Here is a 22,212-nt window from a genome sequence, read left to right as displayed (position 1 = left end):
CATAATCTTACACAGTCATGCCAGGTCCATACTTCAGATGTTCTATGGCTTATGATTATTCAATTTAGCATTTCTGAAATATGTATATATATGTAATATATGTAATATATATGTATATATATATATATATATATATATATATATATTAGTTTTTTGAGACAGGGTTTTTCTGTGTAGCTTTGTGCCCTTCCTGGAACTCGCTTTGGAGACCAGGCTGGCCTCGAACTCACAAAGATCTGCCTGGCTCTGCCTCCTGAGTGCTGGGATTAAAGGCGTGTGCCACCACCGCCTGGCCGCATTTCTGAAATTTATAATCATACATAAGCAAGAACTGTAGAAACTGAACTTCACACTGTGAATTTTGATCATGTGTGTGTGTGTGTGTATGTGTGTGTGTGTGTGTGTGTGTGTGTGTGTATGTGTATTTAGCACTCTGTTTGTGACTCTGTCTATATGCAGTCATGAAGGGAAGCAACCAATCCCTGCAGTGTGTTGGTGTTACCATGATACTCAATGCACCACATTACCTACCTGTTCAGGCCTCTTTGGTAACACAGGCTTTGCATTCAAAGATCATGCCTAGCCTAATGTCAGTACTGTGGGCACACTTTGCATTATGGTTATTGTTACTCTTCCCTGTCAACTTCATGGCTTTGGGATAAACTAAATAACTGATGCACACCTCGGGGTATGCCTGTGTCCAGAGAAGATTAACTGAGTGGGGGAGACTCTCCCTGAATGTAGGCAGTGCCATCCATGAGCCAGAGGCACAGACAATAAAAGAAGGATGGAGCCAGGAGGGCACCTGTGTTATCCTCTCTATACTTCCTGGTTGCCATGGTGTGAACTGCTCTGGTCAGCCAATGGCCTTCCCTCCAAGATGGAGTGAGCTTCTGAAACCATGGACCCAAATACACCTTCTATTCATTGTAAATTGTTTATGTCAGTGTTTTTCATAGTGGTGAGGAAGATCAATAACATAGTAGGCTCTGCTTCTGAAATGTATTTCAATGATATTCATCTTTTTTTTTCCCTCTGGTACAACAGATTGAACCCAGGGCCTTATTCATGCTAGGGAAGCACTTGACCACTGAGCCACACCCCCAGCCCCTCTTTGGCAGATTCTAGGCAGGTGCTCTACCACTGAGCCACATCCCAGCCCCTCTTTGGTGGATTCTAGGCAGGGGCTCTACCACTGAGCCACACCCCCAGCCCCTCACTGGGGGATTCTAGGCAGGGGCTCTACCACTGAGCCACACCCCAGCCCCTCACTGGGGGATTCTAGGCAGGGGCTCCACCACTGAGCCACACCCCAGCCCCTCACTGGGGGATTCTAGACAGGGGCTCTACCACTGAGCCACACCCCCAGCCCCTCACTAGGGGATTCTAGGCAGGGGCTCTACCACTAAACCACACCCCAGCCCCTCACTGGGGGATTCTAGGTAAGCACTTTACTACCCAGGCATACTTCCATTCCCTAAAATGGATTTATAGGCAGGCACTCTACTACTGAGCTATGTAAGTAGATAGTTTTTGTTGTTGTTGTTTTGTTTTGTTTTTGTCTTATTTTAAGTTATCTAGACAGTCCTGAAGCTTGCTGTCCTTCTGCCTTAGCCTCCCAAGTAGCAGGTATATTACAAGCCTATAGCCCCATACCCTACTCTTCATCTCTTCATGACATTTTCAACATACTATGGGTTTACTGGGCTGTAATTCCAGCAGAAGTCAGGGAGCACCTGCATCATCGTCTCTCTGAGGGCTCTGAAGCCCAGCAGAGCTAAGCGACCTAAGGCAGGTCACACAGCTACAAATGGCACAACTGGGCTCCAATGTCAGTTCTACTTAGTTTGAAATAATGATGAAACTTGGCACAGATGAGCCATCCAGACCCAGGCAGCCCTCTTCTGACTGAGTGCCAGAGTCGTATGAATGATATACTTGTCTGGCAGGTTGAACTCCCATTTGTTCCCTTAAGATAGTATTTAAGTATTTCAGCTCAAACACACATTTTCAGATGTGGCCATGGTGTATTTGGAAGCCTTGGCCATTCTTGGTCTTGTGTAGTTTTTATTTCTGGTATTTTCTTCCTTCTCTACTGCTCATGAGAAAAATAGTAAAAATCCACTTTTATTATTATTATTATTGTTGTTATTGTTATTATTATCATTATTGTTATTATTATTATTATTATTATTATTATTATTATTATTATTATTATAAAGCTTACCCTCTAATGTGAATAGTGTCAGGCCATATGTCATTGATTCCTGAGCTTAGAAGTGGGCAATTTCTAGACCTAGATATTCCTTCTGCATTTATTTCATTTTATTTTTATGTGTATGACTGCTTGTCTATATGTGAAACCTCTGCATGCAGTGCCCAGAAAGGCCAGAAGAGTGGCCTGGGTCTATGGAACTGGAGTTTCAGATGGTTGTGAGCTGACAAATGTGGGTGCTGAGAACGGACCTTGAGTCCTCCGGAAGAGCAGCTAGTGCTAAACTGTTTCTCCAGCCCTGATTTTATTGTTTTTATTTACTTATTTATTTTAGGAAAGAACTTAGTTATACAGCCTAGGTTGACCTTGAACTCATATACCTTCTCCCTATGAGTGCAGGTTACAGGTGTACACCACCTAGCTAGCTGTTTCCTGAAAATGTTCATCTATCTAAAGCTCGAGGGATGCACATTTGCATTCTGGGCTTTGAAGCCAGCCTTTTACATTCACAGGGCTCAGAGTGGGAAGAATGCTTTAATCTAGTCCCTCCATGTAAGGTGGATGAACCAGCGAAACCTAGAAACTGATCACATCTTTGGCCAAGAAGCCCAGAAAGCCAGAGAGAGAGAGTCTGAGCAGGGAGCCCTGAGGCTCATCCCTGGTCCCCATTAGGCCACCAAGACAGGTCTTAGCTAAAATGCTTTCTCTACTTTCTGGGAGCAATGCAGCATTTACCTGGCCAGCAGCCTTCCCCTCCACTCCTCCACTCCCCCAGAGTCCTACAGTGACTTTTGGAAATATCAGGTCTCTAGCTCAGAAGAATATATATATTAATATTTTTAAAGTATATGACATTGTTGGGCTGGTTTTACAGCTTTCACCCCCTACCACCACCACCAAAAAAAAAAAAAGAAGAAGAAAAAGAAAAACAACCCTCTTCATATTCTATCTCTAAACTTTAAAACAACAATTTTATTTAGAAAACTGATTTATTCAGAAGCAAATAGGATTGAGGGTGTGTGTGTCTGGGGGGAGGGGAAAGGATCCAGGAGGCAGTGATTGGTTTTATCAGTACAAAAGCCTCACTGTGGCCAGTAGTGGAGGCTCTCCCATCCCATACCTTTCAAAACTCATATGTAACCATATCTGTTTTAAAAGAGTGATTCATTTTCCTCCCATAGCCTGTGAAACTCTCTTCATCCCCACCACAGGAAACTTGAGTCTGATTTTAATGAGCTTCAATTGGAATGTGGCCTTTGAAAAGGAGTGCATTTGAAAAGATGGAACATTAAATTTTGTAATGATGTAAAACATCTTCAATTTTTGACAGGACAATGGTGCTTATTGTACTTTATGAGTCCACTGGCGATTCAAAGGTCACTTTGTATATGACTCCACAGACAGGGGCAGCCCTGAATGAAAATTAGGTTACATGTGATCAGCTTTATTATTAATCAGACCAAAATGGATTTTTAACATTTTTCTAATGAGCAACAGAGAAGGAAGAAAATATCACGGATAAAACTACAGAAGATCGAGAATGGCCGAGGCTTCAAAATGCATAGCGCAGCCATGTCTGAAAATGAACGTTAGATCTGAAATGCTTAAATACTATCTCAAGGAATAAAAGGCAGCTGCATATTTTGCTGTTGTAAATATGTAAGAAACTGCTGAAATGCCTCTTCTAATTTACGGCCTCTGTCCTTTGTTTATAACTAACTAATGATCTGATTTCTCTGTGCAGTATATTACTGCGGCCCCCAAGAACTCCAGGCTGGGTGAAGCCATGTCACCATTTCCATGATAAATCCCATTTTCTAAGGGTTTGTAACTCAGCTGTAAATATGTAATTCAGGCTAAAACTTGGAACACAAGGCCGCAGCCAGGACGCAAATTATCATGACAACCACAGATCCGCCCCATCTAAGTTTCTTAAAGCTTTTGTGAGTGATATTTCCATATAGGGAGAGATAAGGTGTTGAAATAAAGGAGAGAGTAAAAACAATCAATAAATGCCTGAAGAGTTCGGGATTTTTTTTTTTTTTACTTGAATTGGAGAGCTCTTTTTCAAGATCTTCTTTTGTGAAGCATATCAGGGTATTTGTGAAAAATAAAGGCATCTAATTCTAAAAATATTCAGAGAGCAGAGGTATCCTGAAAGCTTGAATCTAAAGAGCAGACAATTGGGGAGACTGAGGCAGGATGTGCAGACTTTCCTAAAGAGTGTGCCACTCCTGAAAGGGCCAGCTCCTCTCATCTGACTGCTTATTGGGAAGGGCACCAGAGTTACTCAGGTAATTGCTGGGGTCAAGTGTGAGCAAGCTTCTGTGTGGACCAGGTGGTTGTGTGAGCCCTTGGATCCCAGACCTTGCTAGGCAACCATCACCCTGCTTGCATGCAACAAACCACAGAAGTATAGATTCAGCAGCACGATGTGGGCCCCAGTCCCTCCCATCTATGAGCAAAATTCCACTGAGTAGCCCACACCTTCAGAAATGAAAGCAAACAATAGAGATGCCACTGCATTCCACACCACACCTGAAATGAGCTGACAGGCATCACTTCCCAAGCAGATGAGAGAGGGGACACATGAAAGTGAAGACAGAGGCAAAAGTGACAAAATGGAACCAGACAGACTCCCAATATGCTTCAGCCAGGGCTATGGGAGGAGAAGGAAGATCCCAGTGGAAACTGACAGTGTGGCAGAAATGGAGGGAGGGAAGAAAGCAGATGAACTGATAGACAGGCTCAAAGGGCAATGCCCTATCTGCAGGCTACGTGTTTTGACACCAGTATCACCTACTTCAGACATTTCCACTCTGACCCCACCCCCCTGCCCCCTGCAGCCAGCATGAGGTCACCTTAGTATACTGATCTTATCTTCAACAGGCTTCTCAGGGTCTTCTGGAGTAAAAGCCAGGTTGGGGGTGCTACTTAGCTGGTGGGAATGGTGCAAATGGAAAACACGGAGCCCTGGTTTCAGCATTATTGAGATGTCTAAATACTATTATTCTGCTACAAGAATGTTGCAGTAAAAGTACTCCTAACGACATTCTTCTATGCCCTTGAGTCAGTGTCTCTTTTAGCCATCATCAGAGAAGCTTCTTGTTGCAGTGGATGAGAACACAGACATCTGCACAACATGCAGAGTGAAAGACTTTGAAACACTCCGTCCTAAATGGGATGTCTTCATCAAACCATTCCTCTCAAGGCTCAGGGAGCTATGTGGAAGAGAAAAGATTGTAAGTGTCTCCAGATACAGCAGGAGTGATGCACAGACTGTGGCAGCATGCAGAGGACCTACACAGGTCCAAGCCAGATGGGGTTCTAGTACTAAGATGGAGAAGTGGACATGATATCCTGTCCCTAATTGTGGTGGTTTGAAAGGAAATGGCCTTCAAAGGGAGTGGCACTAATGGGAGGTGTGGCCTTATTAGAGTAGGTGTGGTCTTGTTGGAGGAAGTGTGTCACTGTGGAGGTGGGCCTTGGGGTCTCATATATGCTCAAACCATGCCCAGTGAGACAGTTCACTTCCTGTTGCCTGCAAAATGTAGAACTTTCAGCTCCAACACCATGTCAGCCTGCATGCCCACATGTCCCACCATGATGGTAATGGACTGAACTCCTGAACTGTAAGTGAGCCATCACAATTAAATATTTCCTTTATACAAGCTACTGTGGTCATGGTGTCTTTTCACAGCAATAGAAACCCTAACTACAACACTAACCAAGAAGCTATCTGCAACTGACAACCACTTGCAAAGGAAAAATGAGTTTTCTCCAGTGGAGCCTCACTGTGTATATAAACCACAGTTAAGGGCAGCCCCCATGCCCAGCAATAGATGACCAACCCAAAACAAACTCAAGGGTATTTTTGGAGATTTTTGTCTCATATTGCTTTGTTGGACATTTTTTTAACCTACTGTCTTTTATATTATGGTTTCCAATTTTGTGTTGTGATCAGTTTTGGGATTTTGTGTGTGTTTCTCATGCTTTTGCTTTCTCTTTTTTGTTGTTATTGCTGAGGTTTTTTTGTTGTTGTTGTTTTGCTGTTGTTTGTTTTTGGTTTTGCATAGTTGTTTTCTAAAGAGAGAGTGAAAACGAAGGTGTAGTGTTGGGAAGGTGTGGAGGTTCAGAGAGTATCTATGAGGAGTTGGGCGATGGGAGGAACCACGATCCAAATATATTATGTGAAAATATATTTTCAATAAAAAAAAAAAAAGATTTCCAAGCTTTGCCTTTGGAGACAGGGTGTGTTCCCAAGGAAAGAGTTCTTAGGATCACAGGGATTGCCCAAGCATATCTTTCAAGCAGGACACCATTGTAGATCAAAGTGTTTGTGGTTGGGTTGGTGTTTACATTTCTCCTTTGGCAGTTTTCAGAGTACCTTCCTGTACCAAAGACACTGCCACATAAGTGTGAAGGCTCTACGTAGGCCCCAGCTCAGCTTCTCCATGTTCAGTGAGATGTGCTGATGTTGTCTTCAGCAATGGAGCTTTGTCATCAGTTTTGGAAAGCAACCATCCTCTTGGCAACACCTGTGTTGTTTGGGGATGCCCGTGGGTCCCCTTTGGCCAACAACTCAGTTAGATGTGACTCATTACTGTATTGGAAGTTTTATTTGGTGGCAAGAGATGTCCATCTGAGGCTCTGTCTTCCCCCATTATTTAGATATTTTATTTAGGATGCCTTTCTATATGTATATAATTTAGGAAGCTTCTCCTGAGTTTGATTTCCATACTACCCCTCAAATGGCCCTTAATTTTAGCTCTGTCACCCTGTATTCCCTCATGTTCCAGTCCCCCCATCCATATCTATCTATTCTATGTCCCTTTCCTAATGAGATCTGTTGTCCCCCCCGCATTGTCCCTTACTTGACACCTAACCTCTGTAGCTCTATGAACTGCAGCTGGGTTATCATTGACTTATATAACCTTTTCTCTGAGTTATCTCACTCAGGATGATTTTTTTCAAGTTCATTCATTCACCTGCAAATTTTCTGATTTTTTTTTAACGCCAAGTAGTCTTCCATTGTGCAAATATATCACATTTTCTTTATCCATTATTCTGTTGAAGAATCTAAGTTGATTCTAATTTCTGGCTATTATGAATAGAGCATCAGTTAACATGGTTGAGCAAGTGTCTTTGTAGTAGGATGAATCATCCTTTAGGTATATGCCAAAGAATGGTATAGATGGATCTTGAGGTAAATCAATTCCCATTTTCCTGAGGAACCACACTGATTTCCATATTGGCTGTACAAGTTTGCATTCCCACCAGCAATGGATGAGTATTCCCCTTGTTCCACATCATCACAAGCATGAGCTTTCATTTGTTTCATTGATATTAGCTGTTCTGACAGGTATAAGATGAAATCTCAAAGTAGTTTCTTGGAAATCCTAGAAACTTTGTGGGTCTCAGCAAAGGAATGGAAGTCACTGATTGCAAGGACTTTGAGGATATATCCATGGTCCCTTCCTAGACAGCTGTAGAGTGATGTTCTGTGTCAGCACCTGAACCAAAACCTCTGAAACCAGGAGCTGAAGGAAAGCCTTCTTCCTTTCCTCTGGTCCTGTCAGGTATTTGGTGATGAGACAAGAAAGGAATGCACCAAAGGCTTGCCTCATGGTTCCTGGGAGACTTTGTTGGGTGTGGCCATTGTCACTGAGAGTGCTAACTAGCTGCAGCTGCTATTTGTTAATCCTAAAAAGAACAAAATTGACTCTGCATGGACAACCTTGGTCTGTAGACATGAACAGCTCCCATCTTGGGGGCGATGAAAAATACCTGTGTCTCTCATAATACCATGTTTCCAAGATCACAAGACCAATTCTTTCCATTTCTTTGTTCTACCTGGGAATGGTTTTAGTGTTCAAATTCAGTGATACTGCCTGCTCTGAATCTAGTAATCCCACTCTGAGTCTCAAACGAATGGAGGGTACTCCAGGGTACCCAGACTAAGAATCAGGAGACCTGGCCATCTAGCCCTGCCTTTCACTGCTACTAACTACAACAAAGTATTCCCTCTAGGGACTTTCCTTTCTTCACTTGCACAAATAGATCAAATAGCTCCAGATCTGGCCCTGTTGACTGCTCTGAGACATTGAGAATCTCGCTCTCTCTGAGATAGCCTCAGGAAATGCTGCTCTCATATGCAGTGACCTAAGAGGCCCAGGATGTCCTGTTCATTTCCTATCTCAGGGTTTTTGTCTTCAAAGTGTCTTCTGGAGATATACTCCTAAATATCTGCATGGTGGGCTCCTTGTCATCCCAGGCCTTTCTCCAATGTCCTCCCTCCTCTCCTCCCATCTACAACCCCCAAAGACATGTTCCCTAACCCTTGGGGTCCACGTACCTCACTTCCTTGGGTCAGTCTCTAGCTATTACAGTCTTAATCATCTTCATGTACTTATGAAGCTGAACCTGTAACTGATTTATAATCGGAGTACCCAGAGAATGCCAGGCCCACAAAGGTCCCAACTGTAGCTGCTTGGTTTGTGAGCCTCTTTCAACACCCTGGAATGATTTGATATGTGCTAAAAACAAATGCACAGGTGATTATACTCTTTCCCTGCAGCAGGCTCTTCTATTTCCAAAAAAGACTGGAGAGGATGCATAGTCTTCACCCCACAAAACAATTCTAGTGGAGTAAAGGTTGAGACTAGGAAGCAGAGGACCCTGGAGCCAGCATTCTCCTCAGAATGACCCTCCACTCACCACTGATCTGATCCTTCAGGCTCCTTTCTCCTACAACCCCCTACCCCTTTTCTCCATTTTCACAGCCTGATTTCAGCACCAAGATTTGAAACCTTTAGTGTGGACTGATAGTCATGGAATCCTCTTTCCTGGGGTATGCACGGGGTCAGCCTGCTTCCCCAGGCTTCACATAGAGAAGACTTGTCACAGACAACAGGAAGGAGATTGCCTTTGTGGAGAAAGAGGAGAAGGAGGCAGAGGAGGAGGAAGATGAAGAGGAGGAAGAACAGGGTGGAGGAGGGAGAGAGGAAAACCAACTTGAATGTGTGAAAACAACCCCCATGGTGGTTGTTGAACAAGCTCTCTCCTGACCTGCACATCAAAAACATCTCACATGCTACTCCCTTCTCTGCTACCATTTCATCATGGAGGGTCCAACTGAGTCTTCAGTGAATACAACTAATAATGCAGGCTCCCTATAGTGCCTCAGAGATGCTGTTGGAGTCTGGTATATCTGAGGGATGGACACAAGACCCAGGTTAGCCAATGGCCATGGAGACTGTAGGAGAATGTGAGCAGGGAGGAAAGGGGAGGAGTGGAGGTCAGCACCAATGACATGTCCTGGAACCAGAAGGCATCCCATCCCTCTGGGTCTCCAGTTCATTTCCTCTGCTTGGCCACTGATGGGTATATAATGCACAGCTTCCGTAGAACCTTCTGGGATTTACTGAATAGCTTATGGTTCTTCAGAATTCTTGTCACAGAGGGCAGCAGTCACATCCACTTTTAGCTAGTGGGTCCAGGGCATACTTTTCTTTAGGCTATTCAACTGTCTCAAGCCCCAAAAACATCCTCAAAGGCAAGCCACTCTCTCCCACCTGGCAGAAGCCCCACACAGAATGACCTGCCCTGGTTCCCAACTTGAACAGGACCCTGGAGAGACCAAACCCCATCCCCTCTGTCCACTAGCCCTCCTAGCAGATTCTCTTAATAGACCACTGTCTCCAGGGCTTCTTCAGTTCCTCAAGAAAGAAGTGAGCTAAGATGTGAAAAAGCTAGAATGCAAAAATAAATAATTTTTTAAAAATAGGGGGTTGCAAGGAGTGTGGAGCTGTAAAACCTGTGGCTATAAACAAGCCTGCCCGCACTGCCGTGGAGGCAGTTAAGCACCCGGTGGGCCTGGCATGAGATCTCTTGTGCTTCTCTGAGGAGCAGGGGGGCAACTGACCACTTGTCCACAGGATGTGTTTTGATAACTTCCAGAAATGAGAGGGTGTTTTATGGGAAGGTAATTGGGCATAATTCCCTTCGTGACTTGAGAGTCCACAGGCAGCCTCTGCAGCTGGCCCTTATTTGGAACCATCAACCACAAATGCTATTTTCATGGCCAATTTATTAAAGACTCCATGTTTTTTTTTGTTGTTGTTGTTTTGGTTTTTTTTTTTTTTTTTTGAGGAGACATCCCAAACACAAAAAGGGCTATATTTATTGATATGTTTAAAATATAGGTTTTTAACTGGGTTCCTTAGCTCTTAAAAACAAAGTAAAGAGATAGACAGATACAATTATGTTCTGACTGGTTTCCGCCAGCCTGCCCAATGGGAACGTTTGTATATAGTTCTCAGTGCGCTGAAATCTGCTTAGAAAAGCAACAAGTCTTTTGTTCTGTTGACAACAGTTATTACAATTAATTCATTTTGTGATTGGTACTTGCGCTGAGTGACAAGGTGTTATTTTACCTCAGTAAAAGTTAAAGCGGTAATACCTATGTGCACAATAACATCTTAGGCTTGCTATCACTCAAGGGAGAAGAAAAGGCTGGTTCTGGGCTGCCAGCACAGTTGCCACCCTCCCTATGCCCTCGTGTTCCTCGGAGCTGGGAGAAACGAGCTAGTTCTTTTGCTCCGAGTTTCCACTTCCAAAACACTCTCAGTCCTCCTGTAACCTTCACCACATCAAGGCCCAAGATACAAAGGAAACATGGCTTAGAGAGGACTGTTGGTCTGGATAGTCAATGGCACGGTATAGCAGGACCTGGGTAGCAAGCCCTGTTTCTTAGCTGGCCACTGCTTATCCAAGCACGTGTTTCTCTGGCAGGCCTGGAACTCATCATGCCTGAATACAGGGATGTCCCAGCCATTGAACTGGAGATACTTAGGGCGGCTAATTCTTTGCTGTAGAGGTTGTCCAGTGTGAAGTGTGAAATAGCCTCCCTGGTCTTTTACTCACTGGATGCCAGGTGTACCACCCAATACTTCCAGATGCTGCCAAATGTCTGCTAGGGAAGAAAATTCCTTCCACCCCTCTTAGGAACCACTGCCCCTTGTAACCCTGTTCATAGATGTCTGAAGAATCCCTTTCTCCTCCTGATCATGGCTGGAGTTATCTGAGAAGGTTGGCCACACTACCTAACCCAGAGGCAAGGCAGAGGGAAAAGGCAAGTCACAGATCCCAAAAGTAGGGGCACCAGACAACAATGGCTCTTTGATGACATCCAAAGTGTATAGACAAAATTGATGGCATGGGAGACCTAGGGACCTCATCAAAGACAGAGCCAAGGAGTCCACTGCACAGACCATTTTCATTGATAATGACCAAGAAAGGGCTCTTTCTAGTCCAGAGTTTTCTAACATCAAATTTTTCAAAATTTGTAATTTGACAAATACCACACAGCACAATGAAATATTGAGTGGGGCCTGAGACTAAAGACCTGTTTGGGCTACAGAATTAATTCAAAGTTGTCCTGGGATCCCATCTCAATATATATATATATATATATATATATATATATATATAGAGAGAGAGAGAGAGAGAGAGAGAGAGAGAGAGAGAGGGAGGGAGGGAAGAAGGAAGGAAAGGAAGGAGGAAGGAAGGAAGGAAAGAAGAAAGAAAGAAAGAAAGAAAGAAAGAAAGAAAGAAAGAAAGAAAGAAAGAAAGAAAGAAAGAAAGAAAAGTTGTGAACACATCCTAAATGACCAAGAAAATAAATTAAGTCCCCAGTACTGGGGGGAAATATTAGAACAAACTTTGTTTTTGTTCATTATTAAAAATTTCAGGAGTTCTACACTGTGGTTCTGTCAATTCCAGTTATCTGAGTGTTCAGTGGCTGGTTTCTGGGGTAGTGGTACCTCCTGATTACTGTGTATTCCTGTTGACTGGCATTTGCTTCCTTACGTAGTTAGCCTTATCCAGAAGTGTTGTAAAATGGTGTGGGGGCATCCCTGTCCTGAGTGAATAATCTCAGGAGGGACCTGGATGTGCTTTCATGAATAATAAGAGGACAGGCCTTGAGGCCAGAGAAGGTAGAGGCCAAGCTCCTGTGACCTGTCCCACACTGCCTCCCCCACAGAGCAGCCCTGCTACACATACAGTGATGAAGTCTTGTATCACATGCAGAGATGAAATCCTGCATCACATGCAGTGACGAAATCCTGCATCCTTTGCTGCCGGACCAGCACCTCACTGGGTTAGGGCTGCAGGACTATTGTTTCTGTGGCCCCCAATGAAGGCCATCTCATCATGCCCATCTCCACAGACCTGCACCACAGACCTAGACCACAGAACAGCCACCCTGGAAGGCCACTGACAAGGAGGCCTGGAAATCCTCCCAATTTCTTTTTATTAAAAATATTTATCACCTCAAAATCAATTGCATATTTTAAATTAAAACAAATGATGCTTTCTAGACTACTCGATACTTGCATCTTTTCCATCTAACAATTAAGAAGTTTAATCTAAAAATAAAACAAAACAAAAACCACCCATCTTTGCGTCTATCAATTGCACTGTAATACAGTTCAGTATTTAATATAATCCTCTTCAATGTAAAAATGCATACAATTGTGTGGTATCTGAGACACTGAGGTGGGATGGTAGCTTCCTCATCCACCCCACCCCTGCACACCCCAGCCTCTGTGCTTCTTTCCTCCTTTCTCCTACCGGAAGCTGTTTATTCCCTGTAAGTCTAAAAACAAGAGCTTATATATTTAATGATTTTAAAAGCAAAACGCTACCCACTGTCTGCACAATTGCCATTTTATCTCCCTAAACTTCTCCAGCTTGACGTTTTTAAAAGGGCAAAAGCAAAAAATCCTTTCTATAATACCTAATTTGTACATCTGCAGTTCCCTCTGACTAGCTCAGCACCATATGTTTTTAATTATCATAATAGCCCTAAAGAACCTGTTTGGTGGGAAACACGTATGATCCTTTTATTACTGGTTTGCAATTTCAACAGTTTTAACTGACTGGAAAGGAGGAATGGGCTCAAAGGCCTAAGATCCCACCCACAGAGGAGACCTCCTTCCCCATCTTGACAGAGGTAATTGAGTACATGTGAGGTGGCTCTGTGGGGCCTTAAGAGATATAAGCTGGGATCTCCCATGACGCTGGGTTTGGGGCAGAGGCTGACAGCATGAGAATAAGGTTGATAAATATTATCCCAGCTTGACCTCTGCTGCTGTCCTCATCCTTGGGGGCTGGGCAGGCGGCAGCACCAGCCTGGAGGGCTTGCTGGTCCTCCAGGCCACCCGCTATCCCCACTGCTCCCAGGGGAGCACTGCTGGGTTAGGGGTCAGGTTTCCTTGAGATCCTATTGCTTCAGGAAAGGGGAGGGGTGAGTTTTTACCTCCCCCCTCCCAGGAAATAATAACTGGATATAGTCCTAAGAATGATTTACTTGAGATTGTGACACTGGAGAAACTGAGGTCAAAATAAAAGGAGAGATGCAGCCACTGAGTGTCACATGGCTAGTTCAAGCCTTGGTCCCATGCACCATCGTGCCCTGTGTTTGGAGTTTGAACTGATACCTAGAATGGTCTTCTCTTTTCCTGGGACTCAGAGGCGCAGGGTGGCAGAAATTTCTGCTTTTATTTATTGGTCAGTTTAGTTGTGATGTATCCCAAAGGGATGTTAAAGGGAACAAATGAAACAGCAGCCAGTGGCTGAGCAGGGATTGCTTCTGCCTGAGATGCAGGTGATTCGGGGTAAGGCAGGGAGCACCTCTGAGCTCCCCCTCATGTCCCTCCTCCCCATCCCCAAGAGTGAGAGAAGAATAATAGGAGGTTACCTCCCTTGGGATTCATGGAAAGGATGTAATTTGAATTATTATCCATAAGCGGCTGAACATAACTTGACCCTGACTCACACTATGGAATTTTAGTTTTGAATTTTTTAAGGCAGAGTCCCACTATGTAACTGAGCCTTGGCCTTGAACCTCTTTCAGCTTCCCCAATACTGAAATCACAGGCCTGTGCTACTACCACTGGCTTTACAGTGAGTATGTATTACTTTAATATTGATTGGAGTGTTAAATAATGCAATAAAGGACCAGGTCTTTCTGTTAAGTCTGCCAGAGCCATTCCTCAGGTGGGGACCTGGCAAGAGAATGCCATTTTCAACCTGACCAAGATGCCCCAAACAGCTTATTTATGAAGGAAGAAGACCCCTGGGGTAGCAATGATTTCTGGGTAGTATGTTGGTCAACAAATGTGAAGGAAGAGGTCATTTTCCTCTGGGCACCCACATGCCAGGTATATGTTCTCTTAGTTTATAAAAGCCACTCTTTTCTATTTCGTCTTCTTGTTCACACATCCCAAGGTAACCATATACATTACTTGAATCTGTGTGTATGCTCTTGGCCCCTACTGCATACAGAAAATACATGGGGCTGCGTACAGTAAGCACATACCTGTGAGCTCATCACTTGGTAGTCAGAGGCAGAAGGATTGCCTAGTTCTAGACCAGTCTAGGTTACTTTTTGAGATCCTGTCTCAAAAATATTAACAGAGGCTTGGCAGTATAGCTCAATGGTTTAGCCCTTTCCTGGACAACATTATGTTCTGGCTGTCCAGGGGGCCTCTCCAGCTGCTAGGCTCTAGGGCCTGGAATCTGACATGTACATTTCAGGGAATGAATCTCTGCTTGACCCAAGTCCTGCAAGCAGTAACCACTCCAAGGTTCACAGAGCCCCTCTATAATGGTAAGGTCATGGCTTAGGCTATGAGACATTTTTGGGAATCAAATCCTCTGATTTGTCTTGGTCTCCATTTTCTCATTCATAAAGTGGGGAGATGAGGCAGAGATGGCTAGAAACTGAGAAATTACTGAAGGACTGACTGACTTCAAGGGCTGTGTAACAAGATGGGCCGATATAGTGGGAGGTAACTTGGTGTTAGAAGCTGAGAGCAAATCTAGAGACAAAGCGAATCTCCCACCCCCACGCCAGCACCACCTCCCTCCTGATCTACAAGTGCCCTCTTGGCCAGTCCACAGAATGTGCATTCATTTGACCAGCTGCACCTTGAAGCAAGAGAGTGAGGCTCTCAAGCCCAGTGAAGCCGATCCTCAAGTGACCCCAGAAGCTCCAGAGGAAGGCCTCTGGCCAGTCAAAGAAAGGGAGCAGGGCCACACAACCCCCACCAGAGAGGGCTTGCTCTTAGCCTTTGGCAAATCAGGACCAGATGGCCACCCTCATTTGAGATGTCAGTGGTGACCTTGCAAGTCAACACATAGCAAGTACATCTTAATCAGAGTGAGTCCTTCCTGTCCTGGACAAGGCGATTGCACCAATCCGCCCCTCAAGGAAACATGACCTTCTTAATCACAGCCTGCTGGAGGGCCCTGCCTGGCCCTGCAGCCAGCAATGGCCATCTCAACTCCTGCCCACCCCAGATCCAGGCTATCTCTGTGGCCCAGTGGAATCTGGGCTGCAGAAAAGCAGCCTCCAAATTTCTGTCCCAAATAATAACTCACATTCCTTGGATCCCATCTGCACCAGGGAAGGCAGAGCAGGGAGAGAGCATAAAACACAAAGTTCCCACAGACAACATCTGTCTTAGTGCAAACAATGGACCATTATCTTGTAAATAATTCTGATTAAGCTGCAGCACTTCCTCCCATAACTGGCTGCTGGGGAGCAGAGTGGGGAAGAGCACAGCTGGAGTGGCAGGCCCTGGCCACCAGGTGCTATGCTCAGGAACCTCACCTGACCCTATAGCTTCCCCTGTCCTCACCAAGAGCTGCTAAAGACCTCTCCCTGGTCCTGTCAGACCACAGACACCCACCATCTGCAGCCTAGGCTGCTTTTCTGTCTCTGTCTGTCTGTCTCTGTCTCTGTCTGTCTGTCTCTGTCTGTCTCTGTCTCTCTCTCTCTCTCTGTGTGTGTGTGTGTGTTTTCCTCTCTCTCCCCCCCACTTGGTTCCCTCTTCTCTAGCTCCTTTATGGCTTTCTCTTTCCTCCTCTCTGCCCCACTCCTAGGATAGGTCTAGGCTGCTGGACACTGTGGGAATGGTACCCATTCTGAGGACTCAACACTTGGAGGTCTCAAACATTTTAATGTTCTCCTTCTGGGAGTGATAAAGCTTGAAGAATCCTCCCCAAATCCCTCTTCCCTGCCCTAAGGTTTCATCATGCCCAGCCCCATACCACAGTACCTCTCCAACCTGTGTCTTCCGGGATGGTAAGACATATCAATTCCTGCCTTGTCACCTGCCTCCTGAAGCATTTCCCATTGAAAACTGGAGACTGTGCAAAGAGACCCCCACATTATGGAACTTTGGTCCTTAACCTGTGTAAGAGCACTTATCCCCAAAGGCCCACAAGAAAATAACCCTTGTGTTTTAAAATGCAACAGTGGCCCTGCGTGTGGCTTAGAAAGGACAGACACTTCAAGCTGAACGTTTTCATGGAAAGCAAATCCACCCAGCAGCAATCCTGTTCCCACTGCCTGGCCACCAGAGACTGATGTTGCTGTTTTCCTAAGTCCTTATAGCGTTTGCAAACAGGAAAACAGCTCAATTAGAGCCAACAGGGCTGTGTCTGTGAATCTCAGGGACAGTCTCATGGGGCCAGATTTCCAGATGTGTTCAGTCCAGGTGTGAGGGAGCCCAGCTAGGTGTTCAGACAGAAGACTTCAGGTGGTGAGTATAGTGGGTGAGAATGGGTACCCAAGCCTTCCCAAACTGTAACCCCACCCCTATGGTGGGTTTATATGGCACTCTGTCTGGGACCTGCTTGCTAATAGAAGTCCTAAAATAATTGAGATGAGGGTGAGTTGTCTCTAAGTTGTATACATTTATGGTCATTTTATTCTCTTAAAAGTTGCCAAGTTTCCCAGTAAAACTGAGGGTTAAGAGGAGGCTCTGCCAAGACATTCAAGAAGCCAAGGACCAAAAGGACAGACAAGTCCTAGAAGGGAAGGGTGTGGCCCATCCATGCAAAGTAGACTCTCAGCCCACCCTCCAGAACACTGACTGTGTATGTTGAGTGGAAGTGGCAGCCACAAGACATGTATGTCCAAGAGGGACACACTGGCTTAGTGCATTGATAATCTGTAAATTGCTTAGGAATCTTTAATCATCATAAGAAATATCTTCTCAAGAGGTTGAAACAGAAAAACTCAATGAAGACAACTTCTTCTTGCCCTTTCATGAAGCTAAAAACCCACTTTAGTTGACTCCCTTTTGTTCTTCTGTAGTAAATGCCTCCTGGAATTAAAAGAGAAACTCTTTGGTGATCTTCTAGCAATTTAGAAACCCCCTAAGTCCTGACATGTACTGTGATCTAGTGCAGTGAATGTCGTTGCTCAAGTTGGAGTCCTGTATGTTGAAGTCCTATACTTTGTGGAAATAACAGAGTCCTCCCATATCCTAGGGGCCATCAGGTGAGTGCTCATGAGGACTACAGTATTCATTGGGTGTAGATTATCCGCTGAAGATCAAGGCTACAGGAGGCCATGAAGAACATAAACTGGAGACCAAAGAAGACATCCTGCTGCCTGTTCCCCAAAGAAATGGAGCCCAAAAAGAGAAGTGAGTTGCTTGAGCTGCTTGCAGCATGGCCGCTGCCAGGTGCCTGGTCACCTGACTGATTCTATGACCCTTACCATGATAAACTTGCTCCTAAGCTAACAGGCTGAGTGCCTTTCAACATTTAATGTCTGTGGATCACTTCCCACTCAGAGGGAGCCACAGAATCAGCTTATGTGCTCTCATCTTTGCCTCTGGCAGGTCTGGAGTAGTCTACAACAAAGCCAGGAGGGAGCAAGCAGGTGTGCTCATGGGGTTGGGGGCACCTCTTTCAGGGACCATACTCAGTCTCCTCCTGCATCAACCATTTGCATCCAGGTGACCTAAAGATCTGCTATTGGGTGACCCCAACCATGTCACCAAGGGAATCTGAAAGCACTGAAAAAATTATGGCCCTTTTCCTTAACAAGGCACACACCTTTAATCCCAGCAGAGACAGGCAGATCTCTGAGTTTAAGGCCAGCCTGGTCTACAAAGTGAGTTCCAGGACAGCCAGGGCTACACAGAGAAACCCTGTCTCAAAAAAAGAAAGAGAGAGAAAAGGGGGGGGGAGAAAAAGAAAAAGAAAACCCCACAAAAACAAGAGCTCATCAGAGTGTGAACTCTTAATTACCATCCACAGAGGCCATTGTGCCTTCCCAGCCAAACACTCACCTCTGGGCCTTCCTCAGGTACAAGCCATACTTTGGAGTAGCCTCTCTTTGTGGTTAGCCCCAGCCCTCCTCCCAGGACATTCCAACCACTGAACTCAAAACAGAAAAACAATGTGTCTGTTATATAAAAAGCAATAATTTGGTAAATGAACTCCAATTTGCCTTCCGAGGTTGGTTGCCTTTTCTCCTTTTATATGGATAACTAAGAGCATCTTATGTAAATCTCACAACAGAAATCCAAGAAAGAAACTTAACACCATGAACAGGCTATGGCTGAATGGGCGTGTCCAGACAGCACAGAGTGGTTAGACAAACTCTTCAGAGAACCAGCCAGCATCAGTGCACAGTTTGATATTTTTGATAATGAACTAACTGCACAGAGTTTCCTGACTTTGCTCTGGGAATGGGCTCAGACTGTTCACTTAGGGACACCACTGTCAGGGTGTGCCTGTGTATTTAATCATTGAGAAGGTCCTTTGAGGAAAAACAGAATATATACCTACACTAACTCTGTCCCCAAATTTAGAGTTTCTCCTTTACTGGAGTATCAAAATTCTGTTAAAGTATACACACTTCCAAAACTTGTGAACAGAGACACAAGTCTGCAGGTTTCCTGCAAACCTTGCCTTCCTTGGTCTCTGGAATCTGAAACAAGACACCTTCTTGTCACTCTGTTCCATAGATGGGGACACTTTGGAGTCTCCTGTGCAGCACAGAACAGAAAAGCTGACCATACTGGGAAGGATCTAGGCTATAAGGGTAAAAGTAGGTCCAAAGAGCATTATTTGTGTTTGCCCCAGGTCTGAATCCAAACTTGGGAGGCTTGTATAATCCCATGTGTGTGTGTGGTGGTGGTGGGGGGGACCAACAGGAAGCAGAATTACCAGTGTTCATGCAGAGCTCTGAAATCAAGTTGACTGAATGTCCCAGGGGCCTGGGTCTATGTGGCTCCCTTTGCAGGCAGCAGACAGGATGTTTCCAAGAACACTCAACTGGTGTTAAGGCAGTTGTTTGTTATCCAGAGGTGGAGATGGTAAGGAGGAAGTGGGCAGGCACAGGAGGAACAGTACAAAGCATGATGAGGTGGGTGTCCCAAAATGAGAGGTGGGTGGAGCCTGGGGCTGGGTCCATAAAAATGGGAGAATTGGAATCCATGGAGGTCTCTTCTAAGCTCTATCAGTTACCACTGGGGAATGACTCAGGAAATACCCTGCTTTTGAAGAGGAAATGCTACCAAGCCTTCTTGCTTAGAGACCCCAACGGAGGTACTGGGCCCTGAAAGAAGGAAGACAGAGCAGCAGACGCCTGGCTATGTGGCTCCAGGGAGCCCTCCCAGCTGTCAGTGTTGGGGGTGGAAGATAAAGGAACCTTTCTGTGCCTCCTTCCTCCTTCCTTCATACTCTATCCTGCCCCTCCCAAACCCCATCCCCTTAGAGCTTGCAGCAGGGCCCCTCAGAAGCCTGTCCTAGCCAAAGTGACCAACCCAGCAGGTGTGATGATATTTGCTGGGTTTGGGAGAAATGAATTTAAATGGTGGGCAAAGCTGGGGACAATGTACTCAGCCTGAGGGAGGCATAGGTGAATGACCCTCTTTGTGTATTCCACTTCTCTCAGTTCCCCAGATTCCAGAGCATTCAGAAAGGATGATGAGGGTCTCCTGTGTTCCCTTTGTGGAAGCTCAGTCTGCACCCTTGGTGGAGCTGCATCACTTGGTTGTAGCCATGTGAACCTTGCACCTGGAGGGGACAGCACCTTGCTTCACCTTCATTAGGCCTTTGGGGATTGCCCTTCTTTTCCACTGGTACCCACAGTGTGACCTCTCCTCACATCTTCTCAAGCCCGGGCCTTACTCTCTATCCCTTCCCCTAGTTAGAGACTCCTTAATGCTGCACTGTGATCTCAGGGGTCAAGATAATGAGTAGTTGTTGTAAGACATACTGGATGGACTATTTCATCAAGTTGAGGTGACACCTTTGTCCTGTCACCAAGGCCAAGGTTGACAACAACTTCTAATGGACATTTCTCTACTCCCACCCTCTTGTTGGGCACTTCCTTTGAGGATGTGAGTTAATTCTTGGAGCCTTGGACCCTATGTCCTGCCCCAATGGAACCAATTAGATAGTGCATAGTGTGTACAGAATTGGGAAGTGTGTAAAACATACTGAAAACTAAGAAGTTTGAAGGGCCAGAGCCCAAAAGCCCAGGTCATGGGACAATGAAAGCAGGCAACCCAAAAAACATAAAACCTTTCCTTTCCGCCCCCTCCCTGCCATGAAGAGTCAGGGTGGGGTGAGAACAAGCTTGTTACAACAAACGCAGGCAATGTAGCCTGAAAATGTAGCCAAACTGCCCTAACCTGTCACAGCATGGAGGAACACAGCTCTCTGGAGGAGGCTGGGCCTAAGGAGCCTTTTCCACTTCTGACACTGGGTACTGTGGCCTGTCTCCCCTATCCAGGGTCTTCAGAACCATACCTAAGACACACAATACAGAGATGGGCATGTGACATTGGGCTCTCTGGCACCTACACCATCATCCCACCAAAACTGGGGAGTAGCTTTCCTTCTTGCCTGTTTGTGAATTGTTGCTTATTAAAGGGCCACCTGAAGATGGATGGGGAAGTTGAGGAGCCTGCTCTTCCCCAATGTCCTGCTGAGGCTCCCCACTGGGAGAAGGATGTGAGGGGCGAGGGGGTGTTGTGGTATGAATTAACATAATGACTCAAAACTGCACTAATGTTTCACAGCTTTTTTTTATTAGCAATACCAAGATAACTTATTGAAGCATTTTTAGTATTGTTTTACATTCCATTCATAAATGACCTAACTTGTAACTCAGCATACAGCACACGGAAAGATAGAGTTTGACACTTATGCAGGAAACTACAATTATGATAACTTACATGCCTTCATTACCAGGAACACCTTAATATATCTTCTAATTATTTCAACAACAGTCTATTCCAAAGCACAGGATAACCCGGTACACGTTTACACATTTCGCTTCAATCGCTGTTTTTAAGTTGTGAATGTCAAAGTGCTGTTCATTGGGGCTTTACTGTCAGCTGTTCCTGGTTAATACGACGACCTGACACAATATTAAACTAGCAATATTTCTGCTTAAATACTATGGAGAAAGATAATTACTGTACTTTTCTGTATTCTTCTAAAGTGTTACAAAATACATGACAATCAGACACAAGCGAGAAATGCTGATGGGACTATCATGGGGCCCAGCCCTGTGAGCTCAGGTGAGCAGGCAGGACACACACACTGCCCCCAGCCAGGTTTTCATTGATTCAAGAACCTGCCACCCACTAGGATTTGTCAGTTGGGATTTGTGGCATGGAGTGAACCTCCTCTCCCACTCAGGTTACTAAGCATTTGCATCCATTACTACCAGGAAACATCGGGGGGTGGGGGGGGGGGGGGCGACGTTTTCAGCCGCTCTGACTCTACAAAGACTATAGGCTGGTGTGCTGTGTGCACACACATACCTGTGCCAGTAGGAACTATTTACTTAAAACATGTATGTATATACGTTCTTCTGTTCACTTTGCACGGTTAACAAGCTGCAGATAAACCATGAAGGAGCACGAACAGACAAGGGGAGGTCCAGACAGAGCGACTAGGACATGGGGTGTCACTTACCTGAAAGAAAATGTGTAGATTTATTAATCCAGAAACTGTTTGGGGCCAAAGGTGCTAGAAAGTGAAAGCAGGGCCATAGTCCCTGTTGTTTAATAGAAGGATGACAATGAAGTCATATTTATAAAATTTGGTCTTTCTGTGGCTAAAGCAAGAATAGGCTACATGATTAGAGCTGGCTAACAATTAGGTAT

At 45.0% G+C, this 22,212-nt stretch overlaps 1 protein-coding gene across 11 annotated transcripts in view; it reads right to left on the bottom strand.

Moving 5' to 3' along the window:
• The window catches only part of Znf536 (zinc finger protein 536), a 453,564-nt gene that overhangs the window by 133,275 nt on the left and 298,077 nt on the right, over nucleotides 1–22,212 (bottom strand). The window contains exon 7 of one of the 11 annotated variants that reach the window (XM_036179551.1): nucleotides 21,105–22,021. The exons of the other annotated variants lie outside the window; for them this stretch is intronic. Within the exon in view, the coding sequence (XP_036035444.1) occupies nucleotides 22,014–22,021 (8 nt within the window). The 3' untranslated portion in view covers nucleotides 21,105–22,013. Of the gene's footprint in view, nucleotides 1–21,104; nucleotides 22,022–22,212 lie in introns of those variants that run through there. 11 annotated transcript variants of the gene reach the window in all.

The sequence above is a fragment of the Onychomys torridus genome, chromosome 1 (assembly GCF_903995425.1).
Source record: "Onychomys torridus chromosome 1, mOncTor1.1, whole genome shotgun sequence".
Lineage (NCBI taxonomy): Eukaryota > Metazoa > Chordata > Mammalia > Rodentia > Cricetidae > Onychomys > Onychomys torridus.
The sequence above is the reverse complement of the archived record's forward strand: the minus strand, read 5'-3'. Positions and strand labels throughout refer to the sequence as shown.